The sequence below is a fragment of the Hibiscus syriacus genome, unplaced genomic scaffold (genome assembly GCF_006381635.1).
Source record: "Hibiscus syriacus cultivar Baekdansim isolate YM2019G1 unplaced genomic scaffold, ASM638163v2 tig00110895_pilon, whole genome shotgun sequence".
Taxonomy (NCBI): domain Eukaryota; kingdom Viridiplantae; phylum Streptophyta; class Magnoliopsida; order Malvales; family Malvaceae; genus Hibiscus; species Hibiscus syriacus.
This window is the reverse complement of record NW_024062903.1, coordinates 2,671,260-2,698,918: the sequence shown is the minus strand read 5'-3', so window position 1 is coordinate 2,698,918 and position 27,659 is coordinate 2,671,260. Positions and strand designations below refer to the sequence as shown.

Here is a 27,659-nt window from a genome sequence, read left to right as displayed (position 1 = left end):
TTATCAAATATGGAGGCGCCTTTTAGAAAATAATTTTCAAAGAGAAGAAAATGGATTCCAAGTTTAGGCCGCTATGCTTGGTGTACGTATGACAGAAGTGAAAGGGAAGGGCATTTGGCAACAAAATATATAGGAAGGCGCGTGTTAGGCATTGGGCAAAGTTCACCAACTCCACAACAATCGCCCACACTGCTCATTACAAACCAAAACTAATGGCTTCGTCTCTGAGCACAGCCGCCTTTTCTTCTCGAATCCTCGCTTCTTCTTCTTCTGTTTCCTCCTCCTCCACTGCTCGCCATGCTCTCCTCCGCTCTCCTCCTTCCCTTTCTTTCTCTTACTCTCTCAGATCCCTCGCTTTCTCTTCTCATTTCTCTCCTCTCCAGGTTCCTCCTTTTCCCTTTTTCTTTTGCTTCTTTCTTCTCATCTTCATATAATTCTTCTTTTTAACTTTTGTTTTGTTGACATAACAGAGAAGATCGACTGTTAGTGTTCGGAGTAGCGGAAGGTTCAGCACTGTAGCAAGTCCGAGATGCGATGCTTCGGATCCTAATCAGTTGAAGAGTGCTAGAGAAGATATCAAGGAACTTCTCAAATCTAATTTTTGCCATCCTATCCTGGTATTAAACTTTTTTGTATGCTTCTTTTTCTTTTCTTTTTGTAGAAATTTTTGCAGAACAAAATAAGAATCACGGTGTGTTTTACTTTACCGATGTTTAATATTTCATATTTGAAGAATTGGAGATTTGTTAAGGAGTATTAAAGGTGTAAATTGAATTGAGTTTCATTTGAGGCTAATATTGATTTGATTTTACTGATATAGAAGACTCATTTGGTTGTACTAAGTGTAGATTGAATTCAGTTTTATATGAGTCTTACTCGATTGGATTTTGCTGATATTTATTGTTCATATTTGAAACACTGAAGAGTGATTTACCTTTTAGTTTCTCAAGGAAAGGTTGGAGTTGGAAAGAACAAGTTTAATCTGATGTGTGCACTCCAGGTTCGTCTAGGATGGCACGATGCTGGTACCTACAACAAGAACATTGAAGCATGGCCTCAAAAGGGTGGAGCGAATGGAAGTCTTAGGTTTGAAATTGAGCTGAAACATGCAGCCAATGCTGGTATCATTTTATTTTCTACTTATAAAATGTAATCATGCACTTGCACCATTGTTGTCTAAAAGTTTTCTTTTTAGGTCTTGTGAATGCGCTGAATCTTATTCAGCCTATCAAGGACAAGTACCCTGGTGTAACTTATGCAGATTTGTTCCAGTTGGCTAGTGCTACTGCTATTGAGGTCATCCTTTTATTACTATGTGATGTATTTCTGCATTTATTGATTATTGTTATTGTGCTGAGAATCAAATTGAAATTTCAGGATGCTGGAGGGCCCAAAATTCCCATGAAATACGGAAGAGTGGATGTATCTGCTCCTAATGAGTGTCCTGAAGAGGGCAGGCTACCTGGTAAGTGAACCATGTATTTGTAAATGATTTGTTAATATTTAATGTAACTTGTGGCAAGATTTTTCTGTGCCTGATTTCCTAATGGAGGAATGTAGCTGGAAATGTGAGGCGCTTAATCCATGGATTAAAGTGGGCTGTTGCTTCTTGCATGGTTAGACCATGAATTGAGGATGCCACGTTTTAATCCATTTAATTCTGGATTTTTGGTTTGTTCATTGCATTTCCATGAAGTGTCTCACGATTAACAGATGAGTTATCTTTATCTGACAAAAAAATTGATACCCCTAGGTGTTCATAATCGAAAGCACTGAGCACATACCTCAACTGGAACTAGAATATTAAACTGGTTGACCATCACCATGCTTTCTCCACCATTTATGGGCAATTGGCTACTTAGGAACCTAAAATGGTGTTAATACAATTTTATGTTGCGGGCAATAAGTTATTTTCTTCCTAAAAACTTTTAATTTCTGAAGTTTGTAGCTAATAATCAGCTGTTAACTATTAGATGCGTTCAGTTGCCAGACTTCTTAATTACAGGTTGTTTTAATTTGGTCTGTTTGCTTTTGCCCTCATATGTAATGATACATTGCCTTCTACTTATGTTTAGAGACCACTAACATGTATAGCGTTTTCTCTTTTGTTAAGATGCTGGACCCCCTTCGCCTGCTGATCATCTGCGAGAGGTTTTCTACCGAATGGGATTAAATGACAAGGTAAGCTTAAAATGTTGTTGCTAATTGTATTTATCATGGCACACTATGATATCAAACGTCTGGCTTTGATATGTAGGAAATAGTCGCATTATCTGGTGCACATACTCTTGGGAGGTCCAGACCAGAACGTAGCGGTTGGGGTAAACCCGAGACCAAGTATACGGTAAGCTGTGTGTTTTAATATGGATTGGAAAAACCTAGTGGTGATAGTTAACTATGCTATTTGTCACAGGTAATTCTTGATTGAGGCTAGAGATTCTTGAACAAATGCTTAGTATGGACTGTCATACTATTAAAGTGCAAAGTGCTACTCCCTCTATCTCAATTATTATGTTGCAGTTGACTTTTTTGTCAGATATTTAAAATTTTGACCCCAATTATTTTAAATGTTTTTAGAAACTTATACATAGTTTTAAAAATATTTTTTTAAAAAAGACTACTATATTTAAAATAACGAGTCAAACTTAAAAAAATTGACCCCAAAAGTCAAAATGAGACAGTTTTATTGAGATGGTTGGGGTATTTATTTAGCAAATTATTGAAGGCTTTGCATGGAGAAAGAAAATTTAACTTGCTTAAAGAAAATTTAACTTGCTTTTAATGCTGATCGTTGCACTAAACCCTCAGAAAAATTGAAAATTTCAGAGACAGAAAATGCCCCACAAACAGAATGAATTTGGGCATAACGCCAATAGTTATTCCATTCTACTTAGGGTTTTGCCTTCAGATTGACATGTGAGCTAGAGTTAACTGTCAGAAATTGCATATTGTTTTCCCTACTTCTGTTTGTCAGCATCTTCTATAGATTAAATTAATTGTTTTACTGAGTAAAGTTCATCATCAGAATTTTTTTTAAAATGCAAGTTATCTATGCTTGCTGACCTGGACGATGGGATGATTAACGTCTTCATAGTTACTAGCAAAATTGGTTTCCTTGAGTGAAACGTGAATGGTTATGGCTCCGGTAACCATTGTTGTAACGATGACAGCTAGTTGGGATTTAAATTAGATTTTCTTTCATGAATGACAGAAAGATGGACCAGGAGCACCTGGAGGACAGTCCTGGACAGTGCAATGGTTGAAGTTTGATAATTCATACTTCAAGGTTTGAAATTGAAATCATTTTCTCTTTTCAAGTAAAAGAGGATGTAAAAGTTTCTGATTCTCTTATATCCATACAGGACATTAAAGCAAAAAGGGATGAAGATTTGCTTGTGTTGCCAACAGATGCTGTTCTTTTTGAAGATCCCTCTTTCAAGGTAAATAAGTCGAGATCAATTTATGCAAGAAAGATAATAAAATTGCCATTTTGTCTAAGCATTATTTTATTTACAGGTGTATGCTGAAAAATATGCAGAAGACCAAGAGACATTCTTCAAGGATTATGCGGAAGCCCATGCTAAACTTAGCAACCTTGGGGCCAAGTTTGAGCCTCCAGAGGTTGGTTTGTAATGTTGCATGTTTATCGTTTGTATGTATAAATTTTAATTAGTAAAACTTCTAGGATTCTGTTGCTATTGACCCCACATTTTGTTAAAAGGTTGTGTTTTCTGACATGGGGAGATCATAATTTCATGGAGTTGCTTGTTAAACATACCTCATTTAAGTTTCTTGCTTAGAGATTAGGTTTGAAGAATTTGTTTCATCTCTGGGTGGATCAAGGATAGCGTAACATAAGGAAAAGGAAATGGTAGTCTTTCACTCTTTCTGTACAGTTTCCAGGTTTTTTGAAATGCTCTAAATTATTCATGTTTATGGTACTTAATAACATAAAAAAAAAAATCTCTTCTTCTATAGGATCGCAATTTCAAAGTCTAGTTTCATGAAGCTGCTTTTATATTTTGGTTTTGAAAAATTCTATGTAAAGACATAGGCATGCTACTCTATGTTTCTTTTGAATTCCTTTTAGAAATGATTTCGGCTATTAAGCTTTGGATTATAAAGAAAAATTATTGATTTGCTAAATTTGATGAATAGGGTATCGTGTTAGATTGATGCTCTAACACAAGTTGCATCAAAGAAGTTTGTGGCTCCTGAGTACTCTCGTGAAGGTTGTAACCGTAACTTATTTCATCTCTCGTTATGGCTTAGTGATTTTATAATTTATTGTTTTTCTTCCAAAGGTGATGTGTGCAAAATGTTCATCTTGTCTGTTGTCCGTTGATCTGTTGCAGGATGAAAAAGAGCAAGCTGTGCCAATTCTTAAAATAAATACAAGCTCACATCTTAAACTAGGAAGTCCAAAGGAAAGAATAAAAAAATCGAACGAGTGTGTTGAATTGCGGAGAGCTCTCAGATTCTTTGAAGCGGCAGATTCGGGCAGAATACCAATTATTTGGTGGGAAGCCCAGGTGATATCCTACCTTCCAAACTATTTTCTAAATAAAATGATTATTGTTGGTGTTTTGGCCATTTCGACATTTTCATGGATTATTAACTTGGTGTTTGAGCTCTCTTTATAGAAATAGCATACTATTTACAATCCATTCTGTTTTTGTGGTTGGTCTAGTTGATTACAAAGTAAAATTTATTTAAAAATTTCTTATATTATTGATAATGCATATACATATTATAGATAGCTTGAACTTGTATCCTCTAGTGAGAATAAAATTTTATTTTATCACTGAGGTCTCTTTTACGTTTGTTACTATTTAATTAAATATTAGGGTCATTTTTTGACATTATGCCTAATAAATTTAGTTGACTACAAGAGAATATTGTTCTCTCTAGAGGTCTCAGGTTCGAGCAGTTGTGTTTGTAGACAGAATCGACTATTAGGGGAGCCCCATGAGTGATTGCTCAAGCCCTATTTTTTCATCTTTATAATTAGGCCCATAATTTTGAAGTCTCATTTTTTATTTTTATAATTGAGGTCATAATTTTATTCAATCACACTTTTTTTATTTTTATAATTGAAATCTCCAATTTTTCCAATCCCATTTTACCTTTATAATTGAGGTCCCTAAGTTTTTAGTCTCACTTTTTAACTTAATAATTGAAGTCCTCAAGTTTTTTTCAATCTCACTTTCTACCATTATAATTGATGCCCCTAATTTTTTAATCCTAGTTTTTAACTTTATAATTAAGGTCCTTAAGTTTTTTCAATCTCACTTTCCGCTATTTCTACCTGTACAATTGAGGCCTCTTAAGTTTTTTAGGCTCAATTTTTACCTTTATAATTTAGACCCCTATTTTTTTCAATCTCAATTTCTACCTATATAATTAAGGCCTCTAAGTTTTTTCAATTTCATAAAATTTTCAATTTCTCACCTCTTTCTCTATATCTCTCGTTAATTTATTTAATTTTGAATTAAATCTAATCATATTTGTCTCTATTTTTGCAAATCACATTTTTCATTTTACCAAATATTCTTTAATTCTTAGTCTTCTCCAATCTCAATCTAACGATAACATAATACATTATTCTTTATTTTTTAATTTATTATTCAAAATCAAGCTTCATATCATAGTTCATATCCACATTCGATTTTTTATTCTCTTAGTTAAGGTGTTTTCTTAACTAAACAATGAAACTAATGTTCGAAAAAGTTTAATAATTTTTCTAGAATATTAAATTATTTGTTTAAAGTAATAGAGTAACTTTCTTTTTATAAGGGCCTATTTTTGAGTTTTCGTTTAGGGTTTCGAAAATGTTCAAAACAGTTTTGTATGTAGAGTGTGTACGTTGTCAATGACTAAGAAAGATTTTGAACAAATATTATTTTATAATTATCTCATACTATTTTAAAAATATAATCACTAACGTAAAGGTTAAAGACTAAAATTGCCCTTAATGTAAAGAAGGGCCCTTGTACCCTAAAATAAAATATTAGGGGTTAAAATGTTTTTTTTTAAAAAGAGGTCAAAGTGACTATTTAATCAAATATTAGATGTATTTTTTTGGTATTATATCAATGTTATTAATTGATATGTATTTTTTTTTGTCCAAAAGTTCGGGTTTAAATCTAGAATTTAATATTTGAAGTTGTAAGGTTTGAAGTAGGGGTGGCAACGGGGCGGGGTGAGGACGGTTTTGCATAACCTATTCCATCCCCAACGCTTGCGGGTATGGTTTTGGGGAATCCCCATGATATGTTTCAAGGATTTTTTGTCCTCATACTCATCTCTTATAGATCCCTGCAGGTTTCAGTTAATCTTCATCTCAAAAAATAAACAAACATTTTTAAAATAAATACAACACTTAAAACTTGTAAAATATATCAGATTGTCTCAAATTGGTCTCTATCTATAATATGAAAGTTTTGAACATTAATATTTATCTAACATTTTATTTATATGTATAATCTTAATCATTTTTAATCTTAATGTATATTAAATGAGAAAAGATCTAAACTTTAATTTTAGTTTCTTTGATGTTTAACAGTGGCAACAATGTAATCTTACAATCTTATCGTATATGATTTTTTATTAAAATATATATTAAGGGTATATAGGTAAATGATTATAAATATATTTTTAAAATTTTGTAAAATATTAGGGAATCCTACGGATATTTTTCGGTGATCCCCACGGTTGTTCACACGGGTACGGTTCGATTATCCTCACGGTTCGGATATAGCAATCCTCGTCTCCATCCTCATTTGAGCTTCAGGGATAAAATTTCCTTCATCCACATCCTCGTGCTTGAAGATTTCATATACCCATGGTTTTCGGTTTTTCCCCTCCCGATTACCACCCTAGTTTGAAGTTTTATATTTAGGATTAAAAGTTATTGATTAATTTTAAGGAACATTTGAAACAACAAATAAAAATAAAATTTATTTTTGGGTGTTAAATCTAAATGAAACAAAAGTAAAGTGACAATGTTTAATATTGAATCAAAATATGGTGGTAAATTTACCTTAGTCATAAAAGTATAATGACAATTTTCAATCAAACTATGGTGACATTTCAATATTCACCTAAAGCATGATTGGTAAATTAATTCATTAACTTTAAAAATATTAAAATTTTAAATTTTATGTTCAATGACATCTTATATAGTTTATCTTTAATTTTACATATTCAAACCCTACTTTGGAATCCATGAATTATTTCCCGTTTTAATTTATAAGGGTTAAAGTAAAAATAAAACCCTAAATTATCTTTTTTTGTTTTAGGTCTATAAATTATTTTTTTGTCAAAATATGTTCTTAAATTATTATATGTAACCATTTTAAGTCCTGTCATTTTTTTCAATTAGAAGATTTTGTGTGGTAAAGGAGATCAATGTTGACATGTTACATAAAATTAGTTAATTATTTTAATTAAAAATAATCAGGGACCTCAAGAACAAAACAAGTGTAGTTTAGGGTCAATTTTGACCAAAAAATAATTGATGTGCTTAAAGTGGTTACATATAATAGTTTAAGGATTTATTTTAATCAAAACAAAGGTTGTTCCTTACCCTTGCTATTCACCGACATTTATATATCTGTATCAACCGAACATTTTTGTACTGTGGATTAGGGTTCGGCTTCTAATTAGGAATAAATTTGAACATTGCCTTCAAAACATCATTGACCGCATAGTGCAGTGAATTAGCGCGACTTCGAATCAGAAGGTCGTGGGTTCGACTAGAGGTGCACAAAAAATCTGAATATCCGATTTTGTCTAAAAAATATCTGAAATCGGATTTTGGAAAACCAGTTTTTTTTTAAACCGGATCGGATATTTAAAAACCGGATAGTATAACCGGTTTGGGAAAAAATTGAACAACCGGTTTTTTACCGGATTAAAAATCGGTTTTTTTCAAACCGGATAAAAAACCGGTTTTTATCCGAAAAAATCCGTTTTTTTTGCAAACCGAAACCGGTTACACCGGTTACACCATCCAGCCCTCCAAACCGGTTAAAATTCGATCCGATTTTTTTAAAATCCGGTTTTTAGATTGGAGGAAAAAACCGGATCAATTTTTATCTGATCCGGATTGAATTGAAATCCGACTTCTGTGCATCTCTAGGTTCGACTCCCACTGTGGTCGTTATAATTCTATACTGACATCCATTTTAATCACATGACATATTTGCTTCCTTTTACTAGTAAGTTCCGAAACGGTGTAATTGGGAATTTAAAAATGGAAACTGAAAAATATATTATATTAAGTACACCCAAGGTAGTTCCTTTTATTAAAACAAGCGGTGTGCAAATCCCGGGTTTTTTATTTATTTTTAAATTATTAATTTTAAAAAATATATACATAAATTTAAATGTTCGAAACTTCGAATTATACTCTAACATCCGAACATAAAATTTAAAAGTTTAAAATATAAAATCTAATAATCCATAATATAAATAATTCATTATATATATATATATATATATATAACTGGGTACTCGTGTAACCAAGTACCCGGAAAACTTTAATTTTGTGACCCGAGCTCGACCCGGCCGGATAATTTTTTTTAGAAAGTTACCCGGTTTTCTTAGGTCCGGGTCGACGATTCGGGTCAACCGGGTCGAGTAGTTTTATACACCCCTAATTAAAACCCTTGATATCCAACTTGAGTGCATTCACCAACATTTAAATGAATATATTTGTATTGCTTTATAAGTGCTTAAAGTTTAATTTAATATTTTCAAGTATTTTTAACCAATTTGGTTGTTTTGATAGAATAAAGCATGCTCTCATATTTGTTTATATTTATGAATGATTTAAACAGTAAATATGTTTCTTTATTGATGCTTACGTTATGTTTAATAAAAATAATAATATAATCGTATGTAAATAAATCATTATTCATTTTGAGTCATTTTAGTAATAAATGTGTCATTGTAAATTCGGGTCAAATCATTCCTATCGAATTTAGAGTGTCACATGATTAAACAGCCAAATCAGCCACCAATTAATTGGATTAATGACCATATTAACGAAAAACCTAAAATGAAAATAAAAAGCATATGTTCTAAGAATTCTTAATTATTTAACAATAAATGCTCAATCACTCATTCTGCAATTATTGGTGTTAAAATTTTGATATGACAACTCACATGATAATTGTTGCATTCAAACATCGGTTGAGATGATCCTCCAAATATATTTTAGGCAAAAAAATGATGAGCCAAATAGCATTGAATTCGACACATACATGTATCCAGCAGTAACATGTATCGGAGTTCGCGAATTTGAAAATGGGAATGGCGCCATAACCATTGATGGTTTTGCTGGCCCCTTAAAATAACCTTAGTTGACTTGTTGAAATGCAATCTAGAACAATTCAAAAGCTAAATCCTTCCATTTTGAATGCAAAATCACAAATTTTTTCTTGGTTCCACATATCAGGGGACATCAGAAACAGAAGGGCTCACAGTTACAGAACTCTACACAAAGTTCGTAAAAATGATACAAGAACAAGAACACTATGTAATAATAGAAACAACTAAAACATAGTTATTCATAAATACCAAGAGGCACAAAGTGGTAACAGACTTCAACCAAAGGTTTGAAGATAACCTTTTCTCTAAAATATACATTTATATCTATATATAATCTTAGGTTGGTTGGGTTAAATAAGATGTTCATGGTAGTAAAATGAAACAAAAGAACGTAAAAATCTAACCAAATTCTCCTGGTTTGTCAGATGGGAAATGTAAAAATCATGTATCAATCTGAAGAAGATCAAGTTTCCAGTTCAGGAAATAGAAGACTGACCAGATGAAGCGCCATATAGCTGTATTAAACTTGAGCAAGAATCTTCGATGCAGATATTCTGTGCATACGGAGATTGCTGTTTTCCGATAATTCATCAGCCATGCCCAAACGAAGAATGGTTTCGATATGCAAGATGGAAGAAAGCCCAGAAAGAATGCTCCTATTTTAAGCCCTTCACTTCTCCTCTATCTCAGTGACTTCCTTTTCATTCTTCTTTTCTTGTGTGTTGTTTTGCATTTCAAGTAATTTCTGTTGTTCCTCTGTCTCTTGCTCTGTAGCTATATTAACTGCTTTCAGCTTATTGCTTGTAGACTGCTGATACATAACCCCACCTAGCATACAAATCAAGAGCCCGACAGTCCCAACAAGAGTTGAATGTTTGTCCCAAATGACCAAATTAATCACAACTGTCAATAGCTTGTTAACGATACCGAGAACAGTGAAACCTGTAGCAGAAATTGCCCTTCGGCAAGAGAAACCAAAGAAAGATATAGCCAATCCGAATAAACACGACAAGCCCACAGGCAAAATCACTTCAAAAGTGTGCCGATCGGACTCATCTGAGATTTCATGCTTTATTTTTTTCAACTCCCCCATTATTAGTAGCTCGAGAGGAAACAACAGGAGAGCCTCAAGATTATTGTACAGTACAAGGCCCCATGTGTTCAGATCAATAGTCATTACCACATGCTTTATGTAAACAAAATCTATAGACATGCTTACCAAGTATGCAACAGCCCAAGTATAGGCAGTTAACGTGAACTGGTAATCGGTAAGAACATAAAGAACACTGCCACCAAAGATGGTGGCTAATGAGATCCATATCTTCAATGAAGGCCATGGCTGGTGCAAGAAAAGTGTCTCTCCCATTGCAACAAACATAGGAACTGCTGATCGGAAGACAATGAAAGTGTCAACATTAGCATGTAGGAGGAGTTCACTATTGGTAAAGAGAGAGAGGTAAAATATAACGGCTGCAGGTAGGAACCGCCACATAGTCAGAAGGTCAAGCCGATCGTGCTCAATGATCTTGAACCATCCACAGATTAGTACACCAGCTGCACTTGTTAGGTACTGCAAAGCAGTTAGTGCGCCGGGATAAGGGAATTTCATGATAGCCCATTTGTTGATGATGGAGAGAAGAGAAGCTGAGATGCAGTATCCTGCCGCTACTCCATAGACAGATACTTGCTTTACTACACAACTATACCATGTTTCTTGGGCTTCACTGGAGAGAGCTAAGACTTCAGGACCATTGTTTACAGGATCCTCCATGTCCTTAGACATCTAAGGACAATAAAAAGGTACAATTTTAATACTGGGTCTAACTATTAGCAAGTACATGAAGCGTATACATCTATATCCCAGGCCTTCCAATCCCTTCACTGATTGAACCCACAGCAGGGCAGGGAAACTTTTTTTTTTTCATTTAACATTCAAAAGTGAACTAAATTAGAAAAAAGCAAAAAAATATAAATGAAGCAGATTCATGATACTGTGATTAAGATATTCGATGCAAGGTTACCATGCATAAAAATTATAGGAAATGAAGGAAATAAATCGACATGTTGAGCAACCATTTTGTGTACTGACAATCAGACTCATCCATGACCAAACAAATCTTTTCTGCTGATAAAATAAATAAGAAAAATTTATTTCCAGACTGATGCCAATCTACAGAAGTATTCGGCTAAAAAGAGTTGGAGCACTGCAGAAGGTCGTCTCATGGGAATCACCATTTAATACAAAAATGTTACAGAGTTGGAGACAAACATGTAATGTGGTTATCATTGAGGCTACAAACAAATCAAAATCCAGACCGATAGAAAATGCATCAAATTTGGACACACGCACTAAGAAACTGATACTGATCTACATTCAAATATTTTTAAGCTTTAAAGTCCAAGAAAAATAGCCAGAACCCAAGAAAATGTCAACCCTGAAGCAATCCAAGGCTCCGAACTAGCATTTGTAAGATATAGCACTCAGTTCACTCACGACTATATTCAGATAAAAACAGAAGGATATGTGACTCTAGTACTGCCACAGGCAGATGAACCCAGGAATGGAAATGGCCCGGATTACCACTATTTTGGGTATGAATACCCTTAACATCATCATGTTTCATAATACCAAAAATCCAATAACTACCTAACTATTTTTGAATCTTGCCACCAAAATCCCACCCAAAGTAGATAAGCAAAACGCCTAACCTTGTTATATACCCAAAATTTAGATAGCACTGGTTCAACAAAAAAGAATAAAAGGATCAATAAAAGTAAAAAATCGAACTCTTCAATAAACTACATCAAAATCTTTCAAAGTTCAAACAGAATACATAAATTAAAAGAAAAACTGAAGCTAAGAATTGATGCAAAGAGAAACAAACGTCGAGCCGACAATGTAGCTAAAAGTATATTTAATTCCAACACGAATAAATAAAAATCATAAAATATTTTCAAGCTAACCGGAAAGGATTGCACAAATAAAACGTGGATTTGCATGGAAATAAAGAAAGAAAATCGATCTTTCCTCCTATTTTCATATAAAAAAAAAAAATCTTAGAGTCGAAAAACAACATCTTTGCTTAAGATTATGGGATGAAATGGGTCTGGAAAAAATGTTGACAGAATATAGGAAATCCCCAAAAACCAAGAACAGGGACAGGTAAGAATAACACAGATGGAAACTACAAGTTTAGAACAAATAGAAGTGAAATAATGCAATGATTAAATGAAAAGGAAAGCGATTCCGTTTCCAGATGGGCCGAACAAAGAAATGGAAGAGGAAATAGAGATTTACAAAGAGAAGAAATTACCTGGGAAATTGGAAATCTTCGATACTCTTGAGTGGACCTTGAAGTGCTGCTGCTAGCTACTTGCACGAACTGCTAATTGCTTGTTTCGTTTTTCTCTCGTTTCTTCTAATGAATCTCACTTTCACTCATTTTCAGATTTTATTTTATTTTAAAACGGTGATGATATCATGTTAAAGATTTGGGCCAACCCAAGACCCGACCATTTGGTTTTTTTCCATTCTTTTTTTGAGGAGACGATTTGGTATTTTTACGATGCATTTTCCTTTAAAAATAGCATCAAAACGTTGAATAATATGATTTTCTTAAAGTTAACTTGCAATTAGATATTATTTTTGTGTCAGACAGTTCGCACTGAGGAAAAAACACTAATATTTGATTAAACAAATATTAAAAAATTACCTTTTACGTATTAAATAAATATTTTAATATCTATTTTTAAAGATTTCTTTTAAAATATTTTAACTCAATATTTTTAAAAAAATTTCATAATATTTGATTAAATAATCACTTTAATATTTTTTTATCTATTTTACCCTTAACATTTTATTTTAGGACAAACAACCTCTATTTTAGAGGGTGGACCATTTGTTAACCAACCATTTCTGTTTAAAGAGAATTTGTTTGACTCAAAATAAAACATTGAAATGTCAAAATACTACGAGAAAAAATATGGGCTAAAATAATTATTTAATAAAACATTAGAGGTATTTTCTATCATTATGCTTTAAATTTATATTGACTAGCTACTCAATATGAGCATCATGGATCTTTACAATATTCAATCCGAATCATTCAACCAACAAATTGAATGACTATACCAAAAAAATTGAACTTGATATCTTAACCAATAGTTATTAGGAAGTTAAAGTATGTTGTTCTTCACAATTTGAATGATGACTTCATAAATTAAATATATTGAATTGAGAGAATGACTCCTATGGCGTATCTTTATAGTACTCGATCCGAATCATTCAACCAATAAATCAAATATTGATTATACCGAAAAAAAATTAAGCTTGATATCTTAAACCAATAGATATTAGGGAGTTAAATCAATATCAAATGCAAAAGCAATTGTAAAGATATTACCCGCAAGAGTACATCAAATTATTATTTGGCGGGAGATGTTGACTCCATGTAGTAGCTTATCTATCTCCAATAACCCCAACAACAAAGAGATGGAGCTACTTAGATATTCGATCTCGGCTCTTCTGAGTATAACAGACTATTCCAAGACGGGTTCCGTGGAAGAAAAGTGTCCTGAAAAAGAGCAAAACAAACATACGATCGAACGTAAAGACTTCTGAACCACAACACAACCAGTACCAGAAGTATATGAGAATGAGACGATTCAAATGATCTAATCAGGATGTCAAAGCACATCGAAAGGAACCTAATTTCCTCATCAAGAAAGGAAAACCTGCACTTTGTAGCAGAAAGGGGATCCTAACTTATTGGACCTATTAGCAAATGGGCGCTCTTGAAGAAGATTAGTTTCAAATCTCCAAAATAAATTATTGAAGTAACTGCATCATCCAACGTGGCACAAAAATGTTAAAAGAAGAATGAACCAATGTCATTTTTTTTAGATGAAAAGCAAATAATTGCTACAATCCAACAGTATAGTCAGCTATACAGGCCATTTACAAATCTAATCCCCCCTTCGTGTTACACCCGTGCTAAGCTTAGCTGTATATTAACAGAATACACAAGTCTAAATTTTACATCAGAAAGTCTTAATCACACGGACTCTTTTATCTCAGAAAGTATAGTTTACTCAACTCTTGATGTTCTTCCATTTCTATCCCTCCATATCACGTATATGAAAACGTTTCAAGCTATCCGTAAAATAATAGACAACAATGCTTTGCATTTCAATTTTGTACAAGTCCATTGCAGCTCTCCTTGCCATCCCAATACAGGTCTTTGAAGACCATAGAGTAACAGAATATTCCTCCATATTTCCTTTGAATAGTTACAGACAATAACATTTTTTGCAGACACCAGAGAGCTCATAACTCTAAATGCATCATAACATTTTACTCAACCATTCTGCATACATCATACATAGGCTAAGTCGTCTAGACAGGAAAACTTACAGTATTGTTTCCTTATTAGGGAAATAATTGAATTCAAAGCCTATTCTTCGAGAAAAGAATCATGGACCAATCACCGAGTTAAATAGTAAGAATTTCCTATTATGTTTTAAAATAGCATGGTTTTGACAGGTAGTTTAACATGTAAATGACTGTCATTAACCATGCCACTTTTCTATGTAAAAACTACCCTGATTTTTTGCTCAAGACTCGGATACTATCAACAAAATCATACATACAGACAAATTAGCCACTTTGTCTAACAAACAAAAAAGACCACAGTATGTAATCATATGGTTATGAAAGAGGATAATGATCTAGAAAGTACTGGAAGAAGCTTCTGCTATGCAGAATCTGCTTACCTAGATTCCAACTTCAATTAAATATGTAATTTGAACAGAAGACAAGCATAGGCAACAAAAAAAGGCAATTGCAAAAGCTGATCAGCGACGGGGATGCCGAAAAAGGACTGTTAGCAAGCAAGAGATAGCTAAACAACAGTGTTTAAGATTGTGGTAGAAATTGAATAAGGTGAGGAAGAAAGAATTTGGATTGAGAAGGGTAAAATTGGTTTGTGTCATTCAATTGATCGAAAATTCCCGTCTTAAAAGTTCGAAAATTTTCCCTCTGAAGACTCTAATCCTTTAGTAATCGAATGGGTCATCATTAAACAAGTCTAGTTCTAAATAAACCAGAGTTCCTAAATCATACAAATACAGTAGTAACAGTAAGCAACATTTTAGGGTTTCCTAAAATATTTCACAGTTTATCGGATTTTGAGAACCAAAACAAGAATATAGAAACCCAGGAGCTAAATCCAACAGTAAAACAAAAACCCATGGAAAGAAGCAGAGAGAGAGAGAGAGAGAGAGAGAGAGAGGGAGAGAGAAGGGACTAACGGAGACATAAGAGCAAGAGGTAATGACCGACAAGGAGTGAGACTTGGCATGATTGAAGGCAGCAACACAGAGATGAGAAGCCAAGCCCAAGCCTCGTTTGGAAGATGGGACGAAAGTGTGGACGATGTCCATTACTTTGCCGTCTTGTCTCAATACGTATTCGACGTAGGCTTTCTTGTCTTCTGTCTCGAACCTCCTTTGGGTCTCGTTCCACGCTATGTTTGGCGCCGCCGGGGAGCTTCCTATTGCACTGCTGGCGGCCATATCTCTGGTGGTCTCCTCTTATCTCTTCAAGTGTCGAGTTTCGGTGTCCCTTGATCGGTGTACTGATCTTTTTTTAGGCAATGCTTCGTCGGAAGGAAGGATCGAATGATAAAATCTGGCTGTTTTGGTGTATATTACGCGAGTAGATCCGAGACAAACCATAGGTCAAAGTTGGAATTTGATCTTAGCCGGCGTTAAGAAGAGCACATCAAACAAGGCATAGATTATGTCTTCCATACATTGTATATTTAAGTTATTTAAAAATAGGCTTAAACTAAAAAAAAATCCTAAAACTATATTTTTCTTCTTTATGCCCTTAAATTATTTTTTTATCAAAAATAAATCTTTAAACTTTAATATATAACTATTTTAAGTAGTTAAATTATTTTTTATAAAAATAAGTTCATAAATTATTTTTTAGCCTCTAAATTATTTTTTAGTTGAAACAAGTACTTAATTTTATATCTCGTGTTAATATCTTATTGACCAAAATAAAACTTTTAAACTAAAAAATAGTAAGATTTCAAATAATTAGTTATAATAGTTTAAAGATTTAGTTTGATCAAAAAATAGTTTAGGGGCTTAAAAAAACATAGTTTAAGTATTTACATTACTTTAAGCCTTAAAAATAATCTAATTAAATATAATTATTTTTTGAAAATATTATTATTCTTTGAAAATAAATTTAAATTTGAGTAATTATATTTGTATATAACACTAATATGATATGTTAAGCACTTAGGTTAACTTACTTGATATTGTTTGATCACGTACTTCAATATAAATTTTGTTTTTCATTTGCTCCACCCCCTTATTAGTTTCACCACAATGAAAATTTCATGGCCACAGCGGGCATCAAAGCACGAAAACAATCCTCCATATGAAGTTGATCTTCGCTCATGTTTTGTTCTTCATTCGACATTGTCAAAACCTTCTCCACGCTATTTGAAGAAACTTTGTTGCCGTCACCATTTTCGTCTCACTCGAACATATGCGAGAGTTGGATCCTCCACAGTCCACGTCTCTAGATTCGAAACCATCCCTTCATGCTCCTGTCTAAACTCCAACTTTAGGAATATGTTGTAATCAGTTTGTTAGTGTGTTATTAGGTTGGCTATGGGTTATAAATATTGAATAACGCAATCTCAGTTCACAATAATAAAAATCCCATTTACGTTTCTACTGCTTACTAATACATTCTGACCCTAGCACCACTCTCTTCTATTTCCAACCTTGGCATTGCATCTCCGGTAATCGTCGTTCATCTATTCCGGCACCATGTCGGAATTCGCACAATTAACAATTTAATAACAAATTAAGAAACTGATTACAACTTATTCCTACCATTAACTTCTTCTGGATGATTAAACAATGTTTATCCACTGTCTATCAAATGACAAACAACTTTTTCACATTACAACCTATCTACTCTTAAATTTCTAGCCGTATCCCGTTCGTACCCCGAATTGAAACTTTGCAAATCTGTTTTGGCTCTTCTCTGAACTCGCATGATTCGATGACTCAAATGATGAAGATGAGGATGAGGATGGTGGTGTGTTTCCATCCTTATTCACTGTTTGACCATGAGAGTCAGCACTAGCTCTTGGAGACTCTGGATCTCTTTTGGGTGAATATCTTTCATTAGAATGTAATTTCCAAGGTTCTATGTTGATAATGCTCATTATTCCACTAGTATTGGATAGTGGTTATTCCACTAAGTATTGGATATTGATTATCCCACTAGTATTGGATAGTGGTTATCCCACTAGTATTGGATGGTGGTTATCCCACTAGCATTGGATAATGATTATCCCACTAGTATTGAATGATGGTTATCCCACAATGTTTAATAGAATTAAAATATGTTTTGGAAATGATGATTTTGCCCTCACTATTTAGCCTATAAATAGTGGGTAATTTCATTCATTTTGAGATATCCCAAGCAAAACATTTGCTTTGAAACACTCTTCTCTTTTGAGTGTTGTTTGAGTTGAGAGAAGAGCAATACCACCAAGTTCACTCCAATTTTTGGGTGTACGAATTCTAGGAGAGCCGTGTTAACCTCGGGGGAACGGTCCGCCTACTGCAACAATTACACGCATCGGGGCGAATTCGTTTCTAAGGCAGTGGTTTTACCACGACACAATTTATGTATATGTTCTTTTTAAATTACTATTTATCTTTCCTGTCAGTGCTAACGGTGTGATTTTGCAGTCCATATTTCCAACAATTTAGAAACAAATTCCTTTATACTGCAATTATGACATCACATTTGAGCAAACTAATTCCTGATCTTTCCAAGCTCGATGCACTTGCTGGAAAGAATTATCGAATATGGTCCCAACGAATCCTCATATTCTTTGAGCAGCTTGATCTTGATTATGTGTTGCTGAAGTCACCACCTACCATGCCGCCAAACCCATCTGCCGAAAATGATACAGATGTGGTTCTGAATGATGATGCCTTAGCAGCTGCCACCGCCGCTCTCGTTATCTACGAGAAATACAAGAAAGATAACAAAACGGTGCGAGGACATCTGCTCAGTCACATGTCAAATAAATTATTTGATATGTTTCTTAGAGAAAGAAGTGCCAAAGCTATTTGAGACACTCTAGAGAAAAAGTATGGTGCAGATGATGTGGGCATTAAAAAATACGTTGTCGGTGAATGACTTAAATTCCAGATGACAGACGATAAGCCGATAATGGATCAAGTTCATGACTATGAGAACTTGGTTGCTGACATCATCGCCGAAGGGATGCAAATGTGTGAGGTACTGCAAGCCAATGTTCTCATTGAGAAGCTGCCCAAGTCCTGGTCCGACTACCGCAATTCTCTTAAGCATAAGAAGAGAGAAATTTCACTTGAAGAGTTGGTGGGCCATATGAAGATTAAAGATGCCAATCGTTTAAAAGATAAGGTTACTAATTCTCTGAGTAATTTATCTTTTAGAGCTAACTTGGTTGAGTCTAGATTCAAGAAGCGTGGGAATCAAGACAAGAAGACAAAACCTTATAAGGTTATCAACTTCAAGAAGTCAGGAAAGGCCAAACCTGAAGGAAAGACGCTCAAGTGCTATGTCTGTGGTTTAGCCGACCACAAAGCTTACCAATACCAACATCGCTCAGATCGCCATAATAACAACAAGTCACAAATGTATGTTGTAGAAGAAGATGGTGAAATCATTGCTGCGGTGGTCTCAAAAGTTAATCTGGTGTAAAACAGTTCGGAATGGGTAGTTGACACTGGCGTTTCGAAGCATTTCTGCTCAAGGAAGGAGTTTTTCACTGAATTCGAGGATGGGAACATAGGTGAACGTGTGTACATGGGGAACTCTAGCAGCTTTGAAGTGCTAGGAAAAGGCAAGGTTTTACTCAAGCTGACTTCTAGTAAAACTCTGACCTTAAATAATGTTCTGTATGTACCTGCCTTGTGTAGAAATTTGATAAGTGGTGGGCTTCTGAATAAGGCAGACATTAAGTTAGTTTTTGAGGCATATAAACTTGTACTTTCCCGAAATGGTGATTATGTTGGGAAATACTTTTTAAACAATGGTTTATTTCTTATAGAAACTCAATTTAATGAAAATAAAGCTACCACTTCTACTTATATTGTTGAATCCATTGATATATGGCATGCGAGATTAGGACACGTGAATATTCATGGTTTAACGAAATTGATGAATATGAATGTTCTGCCTAAACTAAACATAACTAGCTTTAACAAATGTAAAATTTGTGTAGAAGCTAAGCATACTAGACCTCACTTTAAGACCATTTCTAATAGAAAGACTGAGCTTTTAGAACTCATTCATACTGATCTAGCAGATTTTAGAAACACTGAAAGTAAAGAAGGAAAACACTACTACATAACTTTTGTAGATGATTATTCAAGATATACAAAAGTTTATCTCCTAAGAACTAAAGATGAAGCTGAAAACTTCTTTCTTATTTATAAGGCAAAAGTTGAAAATCAGTTAGATAGGAGAATCAAACGGGTTAGATCTGATAGAGGTGGTGAATATGAATCTAATTTCTTAAAAGATATTTGTGAAAAGAATGGCATAATTCATGAAGCTTCAACCCCCTATTTTCCTCAACAGAATGGTATAGCCGAAAGGAAAAATAGAACTTTAAAAGAGATGATGAATTCTTTACTAATAAGTTCAGGGTTATCTGATAACATGTGGGGGAAGCCATTCTATCGGCAAGTCATATCTTGAACCGAGTTCCTCATAAGAAATTATATTCTAGCCCATATGAATTATGAAAAGGACACGCTCCTAATTTACAATACCTGAAAGTGTGGGGGTGTCTAGCCAAAGTGGGTTTTCCAGACTTTAAGAAGTCAACCATCGGACCTAAAACCGTTGATGCAGTGTTTATAGGGTATGCTACGAATAATGCTGCATACAGATTCATGATTTTACAAGATTATTCTATTTGTGAGTCAAGAGATGTTGTTTTCTTTGAAAATACTTTTCCTTTAAAGGAACCGAGACAAATAGAATATATTCCATCCACTTCTTCTAGTAATCTTGCTAGGTCTTCTGAACAAATTATTTTTTAGCCTAGAAGAAGTAAAAGGCAAATAGTTGAAACATTTTTTGGACCAGACTTTATTACTTCCTTTATTTATGAGATAAATGATTTAGACTCCATTTCAGATCCTATAGCTCAAATTTTTCTGTTAGATGAGGATCCTAAAACTTTTGAAGAAGCTATAAGATCTATCGATGCTAGTTTATGGAAAAGCGCTATTAATGATGAACTAGAATCGATAATGTCTAATCATACTTGGGAATTAGTTGACTTGCCTAAGGGATTCAAACCAATCTGCAACAAATGGGTCTTCCGAAAGAAATTGAGGCCAGATGGTTCGATTCAGCGGTACACGGCAAGGTTAGTCATCAAAGGGTTCACTCAAAGGTTTGGTTTAGACTACTTTGATACATACTCTCCCGTTACGAAAATCTCAACGATTCGTGCATTATTTGTGCTAGACTCTATTCATAAGTTACAGGTACATCAAATGGATGTTAAGACTGCTTTCTTAAATGGGGATCTAGATAAAGAGATTTACATGGAGCATCCACTAGGATTTGAAGCACCTGGTATGGAAGGAAAAGTCTATAGACTTAAAAAGTCACTTTATGGACTTAAGCATGCTCCTAAACAATGGTATGAGAAATTCCATAAAATTATTCTTAGTTTTGGTTTTGTTGTGAATGGTTCGGATGCTTGTGTTTATTCAAAGATGTTTGGCACTGAATATGTCATCATAAGTTTGTATGTTGATGACATGTTGATTTTCAGTTCTAACATTGAGTCCATAAACAAAGTTAAAAATTTATTGTCCACTAAGTTTGAGATAACAGATTTGGGAGAAGTAGATGTAATCTTAGGAGTAAAAGTTACCAAAACTGAAAAGAGATTTTCTTTAAGTCAAGCACATTATATAGAGAAAGTGCTAAAGAAATTTGACAGTTATGATGTCGTCCCTGTTTGAACTCCTTATGACCTTAACATACATCTAGTTAAGAATAAAGGAAGTAGCGTTTCCCAAACTGAATATACTAAATTAATCGGAAGCTTAAAGTTCTTAATGAACTATACTCAGCCTGATATTGCTTATGCTGTGAGTAGACTGAATAAATGTACTCATAATCCGAGTAGTGAACACTGGATTGCTCTTAATTGCTTACTGAAGTATCTTAAGGGTACTTTGGATTGGAAACTTGAGTTTGTTGGCTTTCCTGCGATATTAGAAGGATATTGTGATGCTAAATGGGTTTATGATAATGACGAGGTAACCTCTACGAGTGGGTATGTTTTTACTTTGGGTATAGCATCAATCTCGTGGAAATCATCAAAGCAGACTTGTATTGCTCGTTCTGCCATGGAGTCAGAGTTTATAGCTCTTGACCTAGCTGGGCAAGAAGCTGAGTGGCTTAGAAGCTTGTTAGCAGATATTCCGTTGTGGGGAAGACCGACTCCTCCAGTTTCATTGTTGTGTGATTCAAAAGCTGCAATATGTGTGGCTAAGAACCAAACTTACAATGGTAAGAAAATAAACATTCGCATAAGACATGAATCAGTTAGACACTTAATAAAGAATGAAGTGCTCTCTTTAGAGTATGTGAAGTTGGAAAGGAACCTAGCAGATCCACTTACCAAAGGGTTAAGTCTGAAAATGGTCCTAGATTCGTCGAGGGGGATGGGTCTAAAGCCCATTGGTTGAGGAATTCATGGTGGATACCCAACTTAGTTATCTAAGTTCCATGTGGTCAAACGAAACCATGGAAAGACTCATAGTGCATATTCCTACTGCCTATCCCTACGATGAATAATGTGCATGCTTAGGATGAGCTTAATTGCTCTTAATAAATTCATAGCGCAGGCTTTGGGTGGCCTTAGTGAGAAAGACTTGATGAATTTACCGATTTTTTGGCTGAATATCTATTCTTAATAAGTTCATAACCAGAGTTGAGTGGGTAGTTCTAATCGCGAAGGACTAGATGAACTTACCGCTTGAGATGATGAGTTTTATTAAACTCTTAATGAGTTCAAACCCAAGAGTTTGAGAGTTCCTAGTGAGAAGGACATATTGAATTCACCGAATTATGAGGTTGAATATTTATTCTTAATGACTTCTTATCCCAGAGTTTGGGTGGTTCATTAATAATGAACTTGAAGAAAGTCACCATACCCTTTGTGAGGTTGAGCTATTATAAAAACTCTTAATTATTTCATATCCCTTTTAAGGGTGGTTTATGTCAAGATAAACTTGATGAAATAACCTACTTAAGTGAGAACTATTAGCCACCTTCTATGAAAAACGTTGGGCCATTTTTCTAGTACACTTATTAGAATCCTGAGGAAAGAGAGCTAAAATACGATTTTGTATATACTCTTTGTAGACATATCGAGGACTTTGGTGGATGAAGGGGTTAGTTGTGTGTTATGAGTTTACCCTCATCTTAGAAAGTTCAAGACTAGTTTCACTTATATAAGAGAAAGATTGCTCATCATCACTATGTACTAGTTCCAGATACGTTCACTAGTGCTTAAGCAACTAATCTCGTTATTGCTCTTCTCGTGTTTTAACTTTATTGCTCTCATATTTCAGAAGAATTCTTTCGTATTAGTGGGGGAATGTTGATAATGCTTATTATTCCACTAGTATTGAATAGTGGTTATCCCACTAGTATTGGATAGTGGTTATTCCACTAAGTATTGGATATTGATTATCCCACTAGTATTGGATGGTGGTTATCCCACTAGTATTAGATAGTGGTTATCCCACTAGTATTGATTGATGGTTATCCCACTATGTTTAATAGAATTAAAATATGTTTTGGAAATGGCGATTTTGCCTTCACTATTTAACCTATAAATAGTGGGTAATTTCATTCATTTTGAGATATCCCAAGCAAAACATTTGCTATGAAACACTCCTCTCTTTTTAGTGTTGTTTGAGTTGAGAGAAAAGCAATAACACCAAGTTCACTCCAGTTTTCAGGTGTACGAATTCTTGGAGAGCCGTGTTAACCTCGGGGGAACGGTCCGCCTACTGCAGCGATTACACACATCGGGGCGAATTCGTTTCTAAGACAGTGGTTTTACCACGACACGGTTTATGTATCTGTTTTTTTTAATTACTATTTATCTTTAATGTCAGTGCTAACGGTGTGATTTTACCGTCCATATTTCCAACATTCTCCACCACCAGCTTGGGGCATCAACGATCCTCTGGACAACTCCAGTATGCTCGTGGTATCGATTAACAAGTCTTCAGAGATTTAAGTTGGTGTAATTAAATGCATGATGACTGCAATAGTTGACTGTTTTATCTTTGATTCAACGATAGAATTTCTAGTTTGCTGGAGCTCAGCTTCCAGTTGCTTTCTTGAGAGCTCTTCTTCTTCCGATTCTTTAGACTTTACTGAATTTTTTCATGGAAATGCCTTTTCCTTTTCAACTTCCGTTCCGTTTCTAACGAATCGATCTTCATGTACATCATTTGAGCATCATCTTTGATGCTAATGAGTTGAGACTCGAGAAGTTGCTTCGATTCATTTGTGTTCGCTGAAACTTGCTCCGACATGGTCCTTTCCTTTTCGATTTCTGCTTCTAATGAGTCGATCTTTGCAGACATCATCCAAGCCTCTGCCTTGATGCTAATGAGTTGAGACTCGAGAAGTTGCTTCGAGTTAGACTCATTTGAGTTAGCAGAAACTTGCTCTGACAATCTCCTTTCCTTTTCAATTTCCGCTTCTAATGACTCGGCCAAGTGTTGCTTGCTCGCTGTTTCCGCTGCTTGGGTGCTTAGGTCTTTTTTTTTTTTGGTTCATAGAAAACCACTGGAATCAGTGGGAAGTTCTCCTTCTCAACGCCATTTGATCAGCATTGAGGATACTTTGGATTCAGAGGGAGGGACCGTGTGCATGTGGAGGCCTATGCTTACCTCTCTTTCAATTGTTCTGAGTTCCATCTTTTCCAAATATTATGCATGCTCATGCTCATGCTCCAGGGCTGAATTTTCCTCCTCCAAAACTTCAATCATATTTTATTCAATTTAGTCATTTAGGTAATTTAGTAAATTTTTTATAGATTATTTTTTTGTCAATTCATTTAAATATTTTATACTTCATTAATAATTTATCTTTAAAATATTTTATTTAAAAATAAAATTATAAATATATTTTATAATTATAAATATTCTTTGATTTATTATATATCAATACAAATCTTACTTACACGTGTAAAAATATATAAAGAAATATCTATGTATATCTTATATTATTAGATGAAATCATTTAAATTGTATGTATTGTAACATTATAAAAATTATAAGTAAATTTAAAGATAAACTCGAATAATTCGATTCGAATTTTATAAATTCAATTACAATTGAATTTTTAAAAAAAATAAAATTTGAATAATAAAATAGGATTCACTAACTTGATTAATTTTAAAAAAATATTTACTTGACTCTATTAAATATTCATCTTTAATCTTACTCAATGATCTAATACATCGCACTGGAACAAGTAAGCGTTGGTGGTACATAATAAATTTTGATGCATGAAATTATCACCCGCCATAGAAACATGTCAAGAGCGACGTGGGCAGTCTCATAGCCTGTAACCAGCCCTCTCACCACATCCACATCTCCCTCTCCCTTGTTCAGAAACACAAATTTGGAATCTAAAAGCATTAAAAGAAAATGAAAGGATATCAAGCTTCAAAAGACAAATATATCTTCCTCTCCATCACAAACATATCTCTTGAGATTCACAATCAATGGCTCAAACCATGCTGGTAATGTCCAGTACCAGCGCTTCAACAAGCCATGCACTGAACTTGAAGAGAGGCCATCCTCTTCTCCATTCCCAAGCACAAGGCTTAAATCCTAAACCCTTGTCCCATTTATTCTTCAATCCACTCTCCAACATTGTTGTTGCTTCATCATCAAGATCTTTCACCACTTTTGCAATCTTCAAGTCAAAGACCAAAGCTGCTCCCAAGAAGGTAATTTTTTTTCACTTTTTCTTCAGCTGGATGTCTTTTTGTCTACTTGGTTGTTTAATTAACTTGATTTTTTTTAATTATACCATATCTTTTGTACTTGAAAAAGGCTGTGCCGAAGCCGAAGCAAAAGGTTGAAGACGGAATCTTTGGCACATCTGGAGGGATTGGTTTCACCAAGCAAAATGAGCTCTTTGTTGGACGTGTTGCCATGATCGGCTTTGCTGTAAGTAAATTGCCATGCTCTTTTTCTTTAAAGTGTTTTAACCTCAATGTTTCATTATAGGATAAAAACGTTTATATTTTACAGGATTATCCCGTTTGTTGACTATCGATTTCCTTCTACCGAAGGATATTTTTATCTAAATTGAAATTTTAGGGTTAAAATGATCTAAAAAAGTGACTACTTATTTGAACCTTAGGGACATCTCTATCATTATGCAGTGATTCATTCTATGATTAAACGGTGATTTAAGAGATTTGATTTGTTAATTGTTCAAATATATTGTTTTTGAGGGTTGGTGTTGTTTTGTTAGAAATTATAATAAGCAAATTATATATATATATATATATATATGCAGGCATCCTTGTTAGGTGAAGCAATAACAGGGAAAGGAATTCTAGCACAGTTGAACCTGGAGACAGGCATTCCAATTTATGAAGCTGAACCCCTTCTTCTCTTCTTCATCCTCTTCACCCTCCTTGGAGCTATCGGAGCTTTGGGCGACCGAGGCCGCTTCGTCGACGAGCCTTCCACAGGCATTGAAGGGGCAGTCATCCCTCCTGGGAAAGGCATTAGGAGTGCCTTGGGTCTCAAGGAAGGAGGTAAACATGAATCATTCCACCAAATTCAACAAGACTTTACATTGAATCCTACATACATTGTCAGTGCATTAAATATAAACCCGTTCGTGTCGAACAGGTCCGTTGTTCGGGTTCACAAAGGCAAATGAGCTGTTTGTGGGGAGATTGGCTCAGCTGGGAATTGCCTTCTCGTTGATAGGAGAGATTATAACGGGGAAAGGAGCACTGGCACAGCTAAACATTGAGACAGGGATTCCAATTAGCGACATTGAACCACTTGTGTTGCTCAACGTTGCCTTCTTCTTTGCTGCTGCTATAAATCCCGGGACTGGTAAATTTATCACTGATGAAGAAGAAGACTAGATTTCCCTAAGCAATTTGTAATTAACGTCATCTACATTTCTCTCCCCTTTTTCTCATGTATCAGTGAATTGCTGCATTGCTTTTAAACAACAGTGTTGTGGAAAATAATGAAAAAGGATTACGAATTCGAAGAATACTCGACATAATTTCCTAAAGCTGGTAAATAAAATCCTAAGCAATAGGGGGAAATTATCAATATTGTTTCTCAAATTATGCTTTAATAAGGATAATCTTGAACCAAATATTTTAAAATATAAAGTACTAAAACCAATGAGGTTGGTTCAAATGGTAAGTAGCTTGATATTGCTTAAGCAAGGTTTTAGGCTCAAGTCATTGTGTATGTAGAAAATCTATCTTTTGATACATTTTGTTTTTAGTCGTTTGACATTTTTGATTATCTTTTCTCTTAGGGTTGGATTTGACTTCACTACAAATGATCAAGATGCCGTTTATTTGTTATTATTATGATCACTGGTGGAAGTATATACTGATGGGTGTCTAAAGTTTCTAATTTTTCCCACATATAATTTTTCTAGTTCTTCCCCTTATGTTGATCTTTGTTGAAAACATTTTGATATTTCGATATAACAAATTAAGTTAAATGAATTTTAAGATTTTCCAAAATGATTTTCTAAGTATATTCGATATAATTATTCGAATATCAAAACATTACTCAAAATATTTCAAAAATCATTTTTAATCCTTACTTAAGTGTAAAATTAAGTTTTAATCTTAAAACAATTTCAAAATAATCTTTCAAAGTATTTCGAACCATTTCAAAGCCAAAAATTCCAGATTGCTCAGAGGGAACCGATTCCCCCCAAGGGGGTACCGATTCCCCTTGAATGGTTTGGCTCCGAGATTTCCAAAATGCTCGGAGGGAACCGATTCCCCCATAGGGGGTACCGATTCTCCCCTGTTCAACGGTCGAAATATTTGAATTTTACACTTAGGGAACCGATTCCCCATAGGGGGTACCGATTCCCCCCACGCTCCAAATTGTTTTATTAATTGTTTTCACACTAAAACGGCTATATGATCTTCACTAATCAT

At 34.3% G+C, this 27,659-nt stretch overlaps 4 protein-coding genes across 5 annotated transcripts; 2 read left to right on the top strand and 2 right to left on the bottom strand.

The window, feature by feature from the left end:
- Positions 1-174: 174 nt before the first annotated feature.
- On the top strand, positions 175-4,426 carry LOC120145805 (probable L-ascorbate peroxidase 6, chloroplastic/mitochondrial). Of its 2 annotated transcripts, XR_005518156.1 has the most exons (12): positions 175-383; positions 471-617; positions 1,001-1,121; positions 1,196-1,296; positions 1,378-1,465; positions 2,114-2,181; positions 2,258-2,344; positions 3,212-3,286; positions 3,363-3,440; positions 3,517-3,621; positions 4,159-4,232; positions 4,356-4,426. XR_005518156.1 is itself a non-coding variant. In XM_039159529.1 (11 exons), exons 1-11 carry the CDS (start codon positions 213-215, stop codon positions 4,174-4,176), a joined length of 1,059 nt encoding a protein of 352 aa, XP_039015460.1. In that variant the 5' UTR covers positions 175-212; the 3' UTR covers positions 4,177-4,236. The 2 variants fall into 2 exon arrangements, 1 of the variants encoding a protein (XP_039015460.1); XM_039159529.1 differs by lacking the exon at positions 4,356-4,426 and having other exon boundaries at positions 4,159-4,236.
- Positions 4,427-9,686: 5,260 nt separating this feature from the next.
- Positions 9,687-12,755, bottom strand: LOC120145878 (GDP-mannose transporter GONST3-like). Its single transcript, XM_039159597.1, has 2 exons — positions 12,651-12,755; positions 9,687-11,119 (listed from the first exon to the last, which is right to left on the bottom strand). The coding sequence occupies exon 2, from the start codon at positions 11,117-11,119 to the stop codon at positions 10,007-10,009; it is 1,113 nt and encodes a 370-aa protein (XP_039015528.1). The 5' UTR covers positions 12,651-12,755; the 3' UTR covers positions 9,687-10,006.
- A 1,002-nt stretch (positions 12,756-13,757) lies between these two features.
- On the bottom strand, positions 13,758-16,126 carry LOC120145837 (acetyltransferase At1g77540-like). The gene is made up of 2 exons (XM_039159564.1): positions 15,646-16,126; positions 13,758-13,910 (listed from the first exon to the last, which is right to left on the bottom strand). The coding sequence occupies exons 1-2, from the start codon at positions 15,907-15,909 to the stop codon at positions 13,839-13,841; spliced, it is 336 nt and encodes a 111-aa protein (XP_039015495.1). The 5' UTR covers positions 15,910-16,126; the 3' UTR covers positions 13,758-13,838.
- Positions 16,127-25,084: 8,958 nt separating this feature from the next.
- LOC120145855 (photosystem II 22 kDa protein, chloroplastic-like) lies at positions 25,085-26,696 on the top strand. Its single transcript, XM_039159580.1, has 4 exons — positions 25,085-25,442; positions 25,549-25,665; positions 26,021-26,264; positions 26,362-26,696. The coding sequence occupies exons 1-4, from the start codon at positions 25,215-25,217 to the stop codon at positions 26,604-26,606; spliced, it is 834 nt and encodes a 277-aa protein (XP_039015511.1). The 5' UTR covers positions 25,085-25,214; the 3' UTR covers positions 26,607-26,696.
- Positions 26,697-27,659: the final 963 nt, after the last annotated feature.

Bases quoted from the DNA above. Each gene is read 5' to 3' on its own strand.
- LOC120145837 (XM_039159564.1), bottom strand. From the start codon at position 15,909: ATGGCCGCCAGCAGTGCAATAGGAAGCTCCCCGGCGGCGCCAAACATA. The intron at 13,911-15,645 runs GTTAGTCCCTTC...GCTCTTTTTCAG, and splicing joins CCTCTTGCTCTTATGTCTCC to GACACTTTTCTTCCACGGAA.
- LOC120145805 (XM_039159529.1), top strand. From the start codon at position 213: ATGGCTTCGTCTCTGAGCACAGCCGCCTTTTCTTCTCGAATCCTCGCT. The intron at 1,297-1,377 runs GTCATCCTTTTA...TTGAAATTTCAG, and splicing joins CTAGTGCTACTGCTATTGAG to GATGCTGGAGGGCCCAAAAT. The intron at 3,287-3,362 runs GTTTGAAATTGA...ATATCCATACAG, and splicing joins TTGATAATTCATACTTCAAG to GACATTAAAGCAAAAAGGGA.
- LOC120145878 (XM_039159597.1), bottom strand. From the start codon at position 11,119: ATGTCTAAGGACATGGAGGATCCTGTAAACAATGGTCCTGAAGTCTTA.
- LOC120145855 (XM_039159580.1), top strand. From the start codon at position 25,215: ATGGCTCAAACCATGCTGGTAATGTCCAGTACCAGCGCTTCAACAAGC. The intron at 25,666-26,020 runs GTAAGTAAATTG...ATATATATGCAG, and splicing joins TTGCCATGATCGGCTTTGCT to GCATCCTTGTTAGGTGAAGC. The intron at 26,265-26,361 runs GTAAACATGAAT...CGTGTCGAACAG, and splicing joins CTTGGGTCTCAAGGAAGGAG to GTCCGTTGTTCGGGTTCACA.